The 13,525-nt window shown below is 42.7% G+C and overlaps 2 protein-coding genes across 12 annotated transcripts in view; one reads left to right on the top strand and one right to left on the bottom strand.

Annotated features, from left to right (window-relative positions):
• The window catches only part of SUCLG2 (succinate-CoA ligase GDP-forming subunit beta), a 243,497-nt gene extending 235,754 nt beyond the window's left edge, over window positions 1-7,743 (bottom strand). For 4 of the 5 annotated variants that reach the window (XR_012499892.1, XM_074344498.1, XM_074344499.1 and 1 more), the window contains exon 1: window positions 7,592-7,743. Coding sequence is in view for 3 of the 5 variants with exons in the window: in XM_074344498.1 (XP_074200599.1) it covers window positions 7,592-7,675 (84 nt within the window). In the remaining 2 variants the exon portion in view is untranslated. Of the gene's footprint in view, window positions 1-7,317; window positions 7,341-7,591 lie in introns of those variants that run through there. The other variant, XM_074344501.1, reaches the window with a different exon arrangement.
• Window positions 7,744-7,808: 65 nt separating this feature from the next.
• Window positions 7,809-13,525, top strand: part of TAFA1 (TAFA chemokine like family member 1) — a 684,145-nt gene continuing 678,428 nt past the window's right edge. For 4 of the 7 annotated variants that reach the window (XM_045514427.2, XM_045514426.2, XM_074344504.1 and 1 more), the window contains exons 1-2: window positions 7,810-7,963; window positions 10,053-10,204. The gene's annotated coding sequence lies outside the window, so the exon portion shown is untranslated. Of the gene's footprint in view, window positions 7,964-10,052; window positions 10,208-13,525 lie in introns of all 7 variants that reach the window. The other 3 variants (XM_045514428.2, XM_074344502.1, XM_045514429.2) reach the window with 3 other exon arrangements.

Genomic DNA, 13,525 nt, shown 5'->3' with positions numbered 1-13,525 from the left:
CCTCTCCACACTACATGCAGAATGAACACTTTGAAGCATAAAACTGTCACTGCTGCCCCACTGTCTAAAACCCTTCAATGACTCCCCACTGCACTTAAGAACAAACCTTAATTTCATGACCAGACTCACAACATCAGGAGAATTCTGCCCCTGCTTATGTCTCCAGGTTCATTTCTCACTGCTCCCCAGCCTCAAACTCCACAAGGCAGCCTTTCTGAAATTCTTCAGCATCATTGAGGAACAACCCTAGGACTAAGGCACTCAGAAATGGAAACAGGGTAAGCACATGAAGAAAAGGATAGGGGTAGAAAAAGAGATGTCAGACCCTCATCCACAGGTCACAAACTTACACAGTCCTATTCCTTACACTTTGACATGGTCTCCAATATCAATTCATATATTACATCAAATTCCTCCCATTTAAGAAAATAAATAAATTTTAGATATAAATGTTAGAAATCTATGCCTCTGTGACTAGCACCTATTCTTTTGGAATAATTTCTAGATAGGGGTAAAAGCTGACCACATAATCAGCACACTGATTAAAGTCTGAACTGAGAACATCAGGAAACTCCATCCTCTGTTACTATTCCCCAAAACCCACCCTCCAAAGGAAATGCAGTTTCACAATTTCTCCATTCCTGAATCCCCGATGGCAGTCTTTTGCACTGCTCAGACAGTGAAGAGAATGTGCCAGTTGTCCTTTGGTACACGGTGTGACTACAGTCCACTCGTTTGGTGTCCCCTCACCTCAAATCTTTGACCCACATGAGGTCCAGAAGCCATGGCTACTAAGTCAACACCAGGACGTGCAAACATTTCTGGAATGAACAACTTCCAGGATGATTCCCAGACCTTCATTCCGTGTGCGGAATGACGAAGGTAACTCTAGCCAGGAGACAGGTCTTAAACTCTACAAAACTCGAGTTCCCCAGATGTAAACTGAGAATAATTACCTCACATGGTTCCTGCAGGATTAAATAAAATAAAACATTTGGAAACACCAAGCCAGTACCCAATCCTGAGATGGCAGCAAACAATAAATGCTTATCAAATCTGGGAAAGGAGAATTATTCTGGCTTAATAAAGCCTAAAATAATGCAAGTAAATTTAGCTTCAAACTCACTGCAAGAGAAATAATCACTGAGCCCACCATTTAACCATAATGCCATATGTCATATACATCATCTTATTTAATCTTTAGAACCACCTGTAAGAATTATCTCCTTTCATAGAACAATAAATTGAGGGTCAGTCAAGTGCAATAACTTGCAGACCAAGAAACTGACAGACCCAGAATTTTAACCTAGTTCTATTTGAATGCAGAACTCATATCCTTTTCTCCTGTTACTCTGATTCCCAAGTCCTTGACCCAGGGAAGGAGAAGTCAGGTAAGAGCCAGATAAGAATCAGTGTTGTCCACCTAAGTAAGCACAAGCCCAAGTGACCAAGGAGCCCATCACTTAGGGGCAAAGAGATGAGGAAAGGAAAGCAATCAGCATGACTAGATGGTTCAGCCCAAATAGGACCCTCTGGCAACGTGGCTTAATATTTTAACAGCATAAGTGCCTTATCGGCATGAGGCAGGTGACTCCCTGGCACTGTAATTTTAAGCAGGTCACTATGTCCCCATGTGCCTATACAACATGAAGATAGGATAACCTCCCCTGCAGTAACATTTTAAGGGTTAAAGAAATAAAGTGCAGAAATCACTTTGCACAGGGTCTGTCATGAAATGTGAAGTCCTATTATTATGAAAGCCCTTTCAGGAGCAACTTTCTACAGTCCCTTCCTGCCTCACTTGCCTAAATTGTCTGCATCATCCCTCAGCTTCTCTGTTACTTACTTATCTGCCTCTCCTTTCTCTGTATGCCCCATGCATTCATTTAGACCATAAAAGCTTACCTGGTCAGGCAGGCGGAGGAAACAGCAGTGCCTAAGAAAAAATCTTTGCCCTCAGAGCTTACATTCTTACATTTGTGGGAGAGAAAGGAAGACAGATAAGAAAACAAACAAACATAAAACACAGAGTAAACCACTAGGTAAAGTGTTACAAAGTCCGGTAAAGCAGGCAAGGGGCAGAGAACAATCCCTGAGGAGAGGGTGAGTCAGATAAGATAATTAGGAAAAGCCCTGTGGGAAGACTTCAATTTGAATCAGAAAGCTGAATGATGGGAGAGGACAGACAGGGCAGGAGACCAGAGAGGAGAGAACAGTGTTTCAGAGGAGACAGCAAATGCCCCGATGCAGGACCAAGCACAGGGTCATAGAAGACTAAGAACACAGCCCTACCACAGCACTCAAACAATGCAACAGTTAATCACTGGTTTACACGCCAATTTTGGCGCTAGGCTATGAGCACCCTGGGGGTAGGGCTGTGTATCTTCTTTCTGCACTCACTCACTTGTACAACACTCATTTATTAAAGGCATCTATATGTCCAGCATGCTTTTAAGCACTAGGTTTACAGTGAAGAACTAAATCCATAGTCTCTGCCTTCAGGGAGCTTACAACGAATAGCACTGGGCAAAGACTAAATGCTCAGAAAATATTTACTAAATGAACAGTATCTGCTTGATGTTCTTATGTAGTTGCACATTGTGCCAAATTCTGGGCTTTCTACAGCTCCTATTTCCTTCCTCATTTGCCTAAAAGATCGCCATGAGCCCTCCACTTCTGTTACACACCTGCCTCTCCTTCACACTAAACTGTTCCCCATGACTCGTCTCCCCCTGTTCTCTCTCCCCTCTGCCTTTGCACACAATCCTCTCTACCTGGCATGCCCTCCTCTCTATCTTCTTTACCAGACTAATGCTGGTGTCATTTCCCAAAATATCATTAGTATATTGACTTTACCATTTGCTCAAACGGGTACAAATCTCTCACGTTCTTCAGGCAAACAAACTTTTCATCAAGTAACAGAAAACGATGTAATCATGTGACAGTTCCAGATTGAGTGAATAGTAGAGTCAAAGGACAAATGATCTTAAGTTATGGATATAATTTCTTTTCCTCCCCAAAATATGAGATATGTCAGGACTACTACAGAACTGGGCCAGGATACAACGGCAGCAAAATTCTCACCACTATGGGTCGGTAAGAATCACTCACCCATAAAAGAAACGTTTCATTTACAATAAAACAAAACCAATGTGGGACAAGAACTATCACTTAAGGACCTTCCCCATGCAGAAGTCAATAGTTTAGCATCTAAATTATTTGAGATGGATTTCCTTTTCTAACAGCAGAAACTGTAGCTGTACTTCATTTTTAAAAAGAAAAGAGTCAGGTATTCATTCTTCTAGGCAAGAAGGTGGATCTATATAAGTCACAACTTCCAATGCAGCCTCCACAGTCTCAATTAGCTGATAAAAACTTGCATGTAACCTTTAGTCCTTCATTTCTAAAAGCCAGGCATCCACTCTCCTCCCACTTTCAGAAAAAGCAGAAGATTAAGCTGGAGCCATCTATTTTGAAGTATGTAATAGCAGGGCCATGGTTTCCATTTCTCTCAATAGTACACATTCCTCCTGGAGATCCTCGACAGGAGCTCTGGGCTTTGTAGAGAATCATACAACAAGGATTCTAAAGCCAGTGTTTCCTACAATGTCTATGCTTCTCTTGCAACAGAACAGTTCGGTGAACTTCACTTAGCCATGAGAGGGGAAATGTACTGAAAGGCAAAATCATGCTTACATTACTACTAACCACTTAAATTCAGTGCCCTCAGCCAAGATCTCCCCTGCGATGTGATGGACAGAACAGACGCATCTCTGTGCCCACCATGGCTCTGCCTTGTTGTGTTACACTATTTACAATAGGGGATATGCAGTACAGCAATTAAATGCCTGGTGTTTGGCAGTCAGGACTGGGATTTAGCTGTTTTTTACTAGCTGAGTAAATTTGGGCAAGCCATTCAAACCCTCTAAGCTTTTAAAAACTTATCAGACCCTACAAGTCCCCACTTGATCTGGCTCCTGCCTACATCTCAGACTACGACCACTTTCCCCTCTTTAACAGCCTGGACGTGCTGAGTTCAGGTCTCACCACAGGCCTTTGTACCTGCTGTCCTCTCTTCCACAGAGTGTCACCTCACTGACTACTTTTCCTACTTTTCATTACTCAGTTCCAAAAAAGTTACCTTCAGGATCTCATACACATAATGTTAAGCACGTGAGTGCACACTATATAATTCTATTTACATAAATTACAAAAAGGAACAAAAGCAGTTTATGGCAGTATAATTCAGGGGACTGGCTACCCTTTTCTGGGCGGGGACAGTGATAAGAAGGAACCAGAGGGCCCTCTGGGTTGCTGCTAAATTATTAGATATGGACTGGCCTACCTGGGCATGTTCAATCTGTGAAAATTCATCACATTGTTCACTTATAATATGAAATATTTTTAGTTCATGCATTATATTGCAATAAAACTTAAATCAGAACAAAAAAACCATCTTGTCAAATTGGTTTTCTTTGATCATCTAATCTACAACCCGCCACGCTGGCCAAGCTATTCATTCTCCATCCCATGACCCTGTTTTATTTTCTTCATAGCACTTATCATTGGCTGAAATCATTTTCATTATTGTTTATGTCTGTACAGTCTAGCCCTTCCCCAGCCCCATTAAAATAAAGTATCATGTGGCCAAGATTCTCTGCCTGCCTTTTTATCAATCCCCAATATCAGCACCTACAACAGTCCTGTTCCAGGTGTAGCCTGAATTTTAAAATATATGTAAAATAAACAATGGTTAAAGGGTGGCCCTTTAAGGATATAACGTCTATAAAAAGTCAAAACAGTGAAGCCAACAGCAGAGGAAATTAAAAAATCTTAATGACATTATGCATTAGGAATATGTGTCAAATGTTAAATTTAGCTATAGGGAGAGGGTAAAGTGTCATTCTGTGGTACCTCTGTGAGAGTGGTTAAAGTCACTTTCCACAACAGAAACTGTGCTTTTATCTCTGTACACACAACAGTTTTGCACAAGGCCTAGTACAAAGTAGGTCTGAGCCAAGAGTGGCAACAGATTCCTAGGACATGTGGTGAGGATTTCTTGAAACAAAAGGGTCACATTCAAGTGTAATGTCTGCTGTGGGCAAGGGAGTAAGTAGCAATAACATAAAAGCAGTATTAGGTAGAGCAAATACAAAGAAACGGCCAAGAATATAAAAACAGTTCTTCACAAATCACAAGCAGTACTCACTTATTTTTACTGCCAATTCTAAGATGTTTGTAAAGAAGGAAATAAAATGTGTCAGTAGTGCTGGTGATTGGATGTTAGATAGTTACTCTATGCTATGCAGACTAACTTACATGCTGATATAATGTATTTTCATAAGGCAACCTACACCACAGCCTGTTATAATGGAAACTGAAAAGTAAATCTTTAATCTGGAATCAGCTCTGCCACAAACTTTATAACCTCAAACAAGTCCTTGAACGTCTTTAGGCCTCAACGTTTCTACCTGTGAAATGAGCCAGTTGGATCTGATGCTTGCTAATGCCCATCTCCAGTTCTTGAACACTGTTTACCATTCCTGACTTTAAAAGAAAAAAATTCTCATCTCCTAAACTTGTGTTTATACGTTAACACATCATCTACAAACAAGTTACCACATGGAGTGAGGTAAGAGATCTTTTTACCCAGTTTTCTTGCCAAACCAAATGTATCTATCCCCATCCAGATTCTCTAGAATACCGTGTTTGGGCTCGCATTTCTTGCGAGGTATCGTAAGTATCATAGGGCAAGAAGCCCTATGATACTTCAACTAAACACTTGCATTTCTCTGCACAATTATTTCCTTTGCTTTGAGTTTTCACTGCCCAAGGCCTGCTGTGTCTCATCAATTCAAGTCTACTCTCATAGTTAGCACCACGGTTCTTGTTTTTTTATAACACTTAAATAATGAATAGGACTTGATCACCTAGAGGTATTCTCCTTACTCTACTACCACAGTTATTAGTAATTTTAATTAGACAAAACCACCATTCCTTCTGCTATCCCACAATACTGTCAAGTGCCTAATAAGATATTACAGTATTAAGTATTAGCACCTTTTAAATTTACATTAACAAAAACAGACAAATGAGAAGTGAAGAAATGAAAAAAAAACCTTTCAGATGTCTTTAAAAGCTCTAATCAAAGCTCAGAGTTACTCAAAAAATCATTAGTAGCTATCTTTCAATTTTTTAAAAACTCTACTATGCCTATTCTAGTTAAAACTGCAGGAGTGATATCAATTAAAAATGGTAAAACAACAATGACCTTGCTCTGCTGTGGCTGAGCCCCACACAGTCCTTTAAAGGGGGAAGAGATACTATTTATGGAGAGTAAGAAGTCCAGTGGTTGAGTGATTTCTGCAACAGTCATCATCAACTCATAACTCCCCAAAGGCCTTTTGACTACTGGGACTCTTGCCACTTGTAGAAGGTAAAACCTACTGAAGGACAAGTTCTAACAGCTATTTAGCATCCACAACACTGGCTCTCCTAGGTTTTTATCCTCCACAAAAAAGGAGAAAGAACAGGGCCAATGCTCTGATGTGTTTTAGTGGCAGGGCTGATTTTTCTTTGAACTGAGGGTGAGCATTTCCCACCTTTCTCCTTGATCCCCGCATTTCATCAACTCAGGCACCCCAAAGTCCAGGAAAGCAGGCAGCCTGTAGAAAGCTCACTCCAGGAGGTGAGTTACGAAACCACCCAGGCTGGGGTGGGTTTCCAGGCATCTTTCTCACGTGGCCTAAAAATGCACTCGAGAGAGACAAAAGCAGAACTGCCAAAGCAGGTGACTGTGGACAAAAAACGTCGCCCGTCACTTCAGTAATCGAATACTGCCTGCCATCAAGCCAGCAGCCACCGCAGCCGCCCCAGACGGTGCGCCCAGAGGGGAATTGAGGATGGAGAAAAACAGGATAGTTAAGACGCATCATATCAAAGGAATAATTCCAAGGAGCCCGGACTCCCACACCTACCCATGTATAGAGCACTAAAATCATTAACTTGAGATATCCATCTCTAGCAGTAATTTTTTAATGGTCGCCGACAAGCGTTTTTGGGCAAAAAATCCTCGCTCCTTCCTTACCTCTTTGGAACAGTACCTCAGACCTATCTGAGAAACGGTTCCTCAGGGTACAGTTCTCAGTAATACCTCAAATAAAATGTATTTCTCAGCTTTTAGGTCGTTCATTTTTCTTTCAGTGGACATACTAAAAACTAAGGGCTCCAAAACCCCCGTCCCAGGAACTTTTTCTGAACTTGCCTGAGGCACCTGGTACCGGGCCAGGCGCTCCCCAGGGAACTGCGGAAACCCACCTCAGCGACAACTCGGAGTCGGGTGGCCGACACCGGGAGGTGGCCCGGGCTGTCCTCCCCCCTCGGCCGGGGACCCCACACTCGGTGCGGGGGTGCCGGGGTCCCTAGAGAGCCCAGGGCGCGGCGCAGCGCCGCGCGTCCCCTCCACAGGTGCGGCGTCCTGAGGCCGCGCACCCCGGAGCCAGGAGGAGGCTGACAGAGGGAGGCGGAAGGGCTCGGCAGGCGCTCGCCCCGCCAGCGGCCTTCTCCGGCTCTCGCGAACGGGCCCGCTCACCTGAGACCTGGCCGCCAGGAGCGGGGGCCGGAACGCCAAGTCTCGCAGAAGTTTCCAGGCCTGCGCAGCCGTTGGGGACGCCATCTTAACCAGGAAACCCTGCGCCGGGCGCGGGACGGGGCGCAGGCGGGGCGGGGCGCAGGCGGGGCGGGGCGGGGCGGGGCGGGGCGAGGGAGGGGGCAAGGGGGAGGCGGGGCCGGACGGCCCCGCGCTCCCCACCCCTTTCCCAGGCTGCCTGCTGCCCCAGGGTCGCGGCCGCAGCCGCGGGCCGCACCTGTGAGAGCTGTGCCTCCCCCGACCTCGGCCCCCAAGTTCACTTTTAGCCTTCAAAGTCCCGGTGGCCTTCGCACTGTGCTACCCCGCGTCACAATGGTGAGCAAAAACAGAGCCCAAGCCCCGGGGTCGTGGGGGCTTGAACTGCTCGGGCGCAAACGAACACTGGCCATTGCAGTGAGGGCGCGAAGGGCGGGCCCACGCCGCGGACGCCACGTGAGGGACGCCTTCGGGCTATTCCTGAGGGCCCCGCGGCTTCCTGAGGGAACCACGGTTTGAGCTGAGGCTTGAGGGAGGACGGAGGAGGCAAGTGGGTCTCATGAGGTCCATGGAGTCCCGCTACCTCTTAGTAAGAATTTTTTTTAGCTTTTACTGAAGACCAAGGCAAAGCTATTGAAGGATTTTTAAGCCAGTTATCACCAGAATAAGAGCAGACCGTTTATTTGGAGTTGAGGTGACTCTAAGCGCTGTGTATGTAATAAAAAGTAAGTGTAGCAATTACGCTTAATATCTGCCCCGGCACTTTATAAATATGAACTCTTTTAGTCTTCATAGCAACCTTTCCAGTAGGTACCAATGTAAAATCCCTGTTTCACCAAGCAGGAAACTGAGGCACAGAGAGATTAGTTTAACTTACTCAAGGCCACAAATCTGATAAGGAGTAAAAATGAGGTTCAAGCCCACACTCTCGTCTCCCCACACTATTAAGCCCCAATTTTAGAATATTTTAACCTTGCTTTATTCTTGGGCCTATGATTGTGAAAAAAGGTACAATATAGCAGAACTAGGCAGTTCTTTCTACTAGTTTCCTTCTTTACGTCCCTCCTATTGTTTTTATTTTTATTTTGACAAAACAGGTCTACAGAAAAGTTGCAAGAATATTACCCAAAACGCCCAAATAGCCTTTACCCAGATTTACCACTTATTTACATTTTGCCTCATTGTCTATTTTTGATAGATGGATACATAGATTTATAGCCCATTCTTCGTCACAATTTTGCTGGCTAGATTTAGCATCTGTTGATGTTTATTTCTTGAATAGATTAATACTATGATGGTTGCAAAATTGTAATTGTCTAAATCCATCCCTTTCAACATTTTTAGTTTACTGTTTCTGAGAAGAGCTTTACCATTTCCGACATTTCTTTATTTATTGTATTCACTTGTGTCAGTATGGACTCAAGGATTCCTCTTTATTCAGCACCAAACCTGTGCTCTTTCCAATTGTATGTACTCTCCTGTCTCAGAAAATGGGTCATTTAGTCCTCACAGGGACCCTGTAAGGGTGATGGCGTTATTCCCATTTTCCCAAAGGAAGAACTGCCCCACAGGCAGATTATGTAATTTGCCCAGGGTCACAGTTTGGGGATCAGTCCCCAAAGCTGGAATCTGACCACACCCTTCTCTTGACATGAGTGGATCTGAGTTCCCACCTTGTCCATCGTTAATCCTTCTGGGTTCTGCCGGCTAGCTAGGATGGAGCAGAGACTCTTATTAATGTTTGCAGAATGAATGTTTAAATGTAGTGAGAGCTTTGAACATGTTGTCAGAAGGAAGCAGACCACCTGTAGAATTAATCAAAGGCTGTTTATTCAGACAGTACTATGGCAAGGGAGTTGGCTACTATCACTTTCCTTCCAGCAGAGACTTGAAAGGGTTTGAAAAGGGAGTGCACTTTGTAGAGAAAGGAGAAACCCTTGAGACAGACTTTGATTGATGAGTATTCTATTAGGATAGGATTATTCTATTAGGATAGGATTTTTCTATTTGGGCAGGATTTTTGGAAGTAGAGTAGGCAGAGGCTTTCTGATTACCATTCAAGTACATGTGGCAATCTTTGATGGGTATGGATTCATTATCTACTAGTGCATAACTGGGGACTTTCTCAGCTGAATAGAATCACAAGACTTTTCCTGTTTCAGTGGGAAGACTGCCTGGTCCTCAGCTTTGGGGTCCAGTTCTTGTGTCATCAGATCCTCAATGTCTTCACCCACATTCTCTTATTCTGACATCTCTGCAGCCAAGGGGTTGAGGGAGATGGAGCAAAAAGACCTTTGTATGGTATCTTCAGTGCTTAACACTGGGCCAGGATCAGAAAAAGTGTGCAGTAAACACATGTAGGATGACTCACACTTACTGAGTTCCTCCTAATACTTCTCCCTATTTTCTACTCTTTTTTCCTAAATAGAAAGCTTTTTGAGGTCAAGAATTCCACCAAAGAGTTCTGCACTTGCTTTTTACTGAAATGAGTACTGGATTCTCTGAAACTGGACTGGATTCAAACCCCACCTCTACCCTCTATGAGCCTGTGACCTGAGGAACTACCTGCTTCATATAAAGGTAGTAAGTATCCAATGAGATGTTGTATGTAAAGGCCTTGCACATAGTAGGGGCTTAATAAGTGTTATGTTTCTTCCTCTGATAAGTTCTTTGTAAATATTTGTTTGATATCTCATGTGAAACACCAGTGCTAATCTGAGATATGACTTAAAAGACCCCTGACACTTGGTAACTTATCTTGAGAGCACTGGAGAACAGTGGAGATGTGTACATGCCAGTTGAAAGTATTAAAAGAGTCTAAAGTGGCTGCCTCCAGGAAGAGGACAGAGGATCATGGTCAGGAAGCCATTATATTTTTAGAATTTCACAAATGCAGGTTCCTGGGCTCCACTCTTGACTTCCTGAGTCAGAATTGCTTAGGGTGGAGTCTGAGATCTTCATTTTGAATAATCTTCTCAAGGGGTTCTTTTAGTTTGAGAACTAAAATTTTTTAAAAAAGCAAACAAACCGAATTATACTGGCAAATGCTTAAGAAGTTTTCCAGTGAATTAATAGGAGATAAGTTACTCTGCCTTCTTCCATCGGGTTCCTAAATGTAGAATGAAAATCTGATAAATCATAGATAAAGGTGACGGCTAGCGGCTTTCAGAGAGCCTCAATACATGGGCACAAAATCCATCTTGTACTAGGGGGCTAGATCAGCCCTGACATGTAAAAGCGTTGGCTAATGATGAATAAACAGCTATTCTATGCTTGTTCTTTGTCAAAATTTCAATTGTGGACTGCTTGAGTAGTAACTCTGGCCATAGGCAGTAGCTCTACTGAAACTGTACTATGTGGGATCAGATTGAAGCATAGAGACAGACAAACTGAGTTCAAGTCCTGATACTGTGATTTAAAAGCTCTGTGACCTTGTGACCTGTTATTTCACAGCCCTAATCCTTTTTCTATGAATAGTACCTATTTTGCCAGTGCATTGTCAAGCACTCAAGATCCCAGTGGCTGTTATCCACCAGCCTTCTTTATTTGACTAAGAAATCCTTTTTCATGTTTGTTTCTTTACTATTTACGTCTGTGAGCCTTTCCCCATTAGTAAAATGAAAGCCAGGTTTGACAGCATCTTATTTGAACTGGGAGTTAACAATGTAGCACTTCTCATAAACTTTGCATGCATTGGAAATCTTAAGTTCCAAAACTCCTTGATCAAACTTTGGATTTAGAGCACCCTGCCTACACTGTTTCTTACTGAGTTAATTGTTCCAGGAAGGAAAATAAAAACATCAGTAGGCCCACGCACCTTCCCTTTCATCTTAGCAGTGCATGTTAACAGTGAAATAATGTGCTTATTTTCATATCCACACTGATAACTCCTGGGGCCCTGATTTACCAAAGAGGCATGTCAGGAAACCTAGCGTAGGGATCATGCATCTAGCAGTTCCAATGGCTGTTTATCATTACCTTTTCATTTAAACATAAAAACCTTTTGACAAATACAAAATCATTATAACCTGTAGAACTGAACAGAATTTTTAAAGAAACAACCCTAATTTTCATGAATAACATATTTGAGTTCATGCTGCTGCCTATCAGGAATGAAAATCACTATTACAACGAGGAAATAAAGGGCATTTGTGGATTTCGTTTGGTTATTTCTTTTTTAATGGATAGCAGATTTCTTGAATTTATGGGCAAAGAAACTTTGGCCTTTCATTATGTACACAGGTAATATCTCTGTTGCTGTTCATGACAGCCATCTTAACCAGTGCTTCAGCGGTGTGATTTGCCAGTGGCATGGAGAGAACTTCCATTGTGCTGAAGTTATTTTTCCCCTCTTCAATAATGCATTAAAATGATTAATTTTGATGGTGTTTCTCAGCAGCGTATTTAAATTATAAGGTGCATAGAATAAAAGGAACTGAAATTGAAAATGCCTCCTCTGACAAAAATGAGGTGGACTCAAGAGAAATTCTCACCATATCCTGGAGAGAATTCAGGGGAGGCAAGTTAGAATCATAGTAACAGGTCAAAGTTAAGATGAAAAAGAAAGAAGTGTAAGGAACATCAGAAACCCAGAGAAAGAGTATTCAAGGGCAAGGTCAGCTGAAAGACTAAAAGTGGAGAACAAGATGTAACGAAAGAAACATAGGTTATGGCACTCTATTGGTCGGGAAATTTGGAAATGGATGAAGAAGATGGTAAAAGTGTACTGAAAAACATTTATACAAGGGACAGTGGAGAAACATGGACTGAAAGAGAAAAATGGCACTAGATTGTGGGGAAAAAATTCCCTTCGGAAACAAAATCTACATTCCCACTGCAATTGGGAGCCGTGGAATTGAGCACTTTCAATATTATTAGGACATCCTTCTTTTAAATACTAAAATAAAAATTAAAGGCATTCTATTTCAAATGCCCTGCTTCATCAGGAAGTAAGCAGTCACAGCAGTGGTTCTTAATAGAATTCATTTAAGAGGTTTTTGTTTGGTTGGTTGGTGTTTTGTTTTGTTTTGTTTTGTTTTGTTTTGTTTTGTTTTGTTTTGTTTTTTTTAAGGCCTTTGGGGCTATATTCTTCAAAGGTTCTGATTCAGGCCATCTTGGTCCACCTTGGGGCCCAGGAATTCACATTTTTATAAGTAACTCTCCCAGCTCCCCATCTGTATTGTAGGCACTCCATTGTTCATGATGGGGGAAGCACTGACCCAGAAGGTCAGACCTTGAGAAGGTGAGAGGAAAAGGACAACAATCATCCAGTTCCCCTCTTTCTCTCTAATCTTCCTTTCCATTTCTTATCCCACTTCTGCTATGTTCCTTAACCTTTCCCTACCCCTCTGAAATCAGATTACTCCATGAAAACAAGGAGCATGAAGTGAGGCTCCAAAGGAAGGTTCCATGCTGTTCCCTCTGCCTGAAACAATGCTTCCCTGTTGTCTACCAGGCTGGGGCCCTCTCATGCCTCATGGTTCAGTCACCCCCCTTCAGGAAGCCTCCCTGAAGGCAAGGCTGGGGGTTATCTCAGTGGTTATCACTAGGCAGTTACCCCATTGGTTTCTTGTCTTCATCTTTCTTCAGAATTTAAAAGTCTACATTGACAGGGACTGTGACTTCTTCGCTGTTATGACTCTGCACCCAGTACAATGCCTGGAGGACAGGAGGTTCCCAACTGATTTTGGCTAAAAGGATAACTAAATGAAGATGAAACCAGTGCAAAAATCACCCTAATAAGAAAATACGAAGATTCATGAATGTCTAGAAATTTGCCAGTACCCTTAAAAAGAATGGATGTTGAGGGAAATAACCTCCCCAGGGTCACGCACTACACTAGTGGTTTTGTTCACTGTTCCTCAGAGTTCTTAGGTGCCTTCAAGACCTATCTCTCTACCA

The sequence above is a fragment of the Camelus bactrianus genome, chromosome 17 (genome assembly GCF_048773025.1).
Source record: "Camelus bactrianus isolate YW-2024 breed Bactrian camel chromosome 17, ASM4877302v1, whole genome shotgun sequence".
In the NCBI taxonomy this organism is placed as follows: domain Eukaryota; kingdom Metazoa; phylum Chordata; class Mammalia; order Artiodactyla; family Camelidae; genus Camelus; species Camelus bactrianus.
Note: the sequence above shows the minus strand (reverse complement) of the source record. Positions and strands in the feature narration are given on the sequence as shown.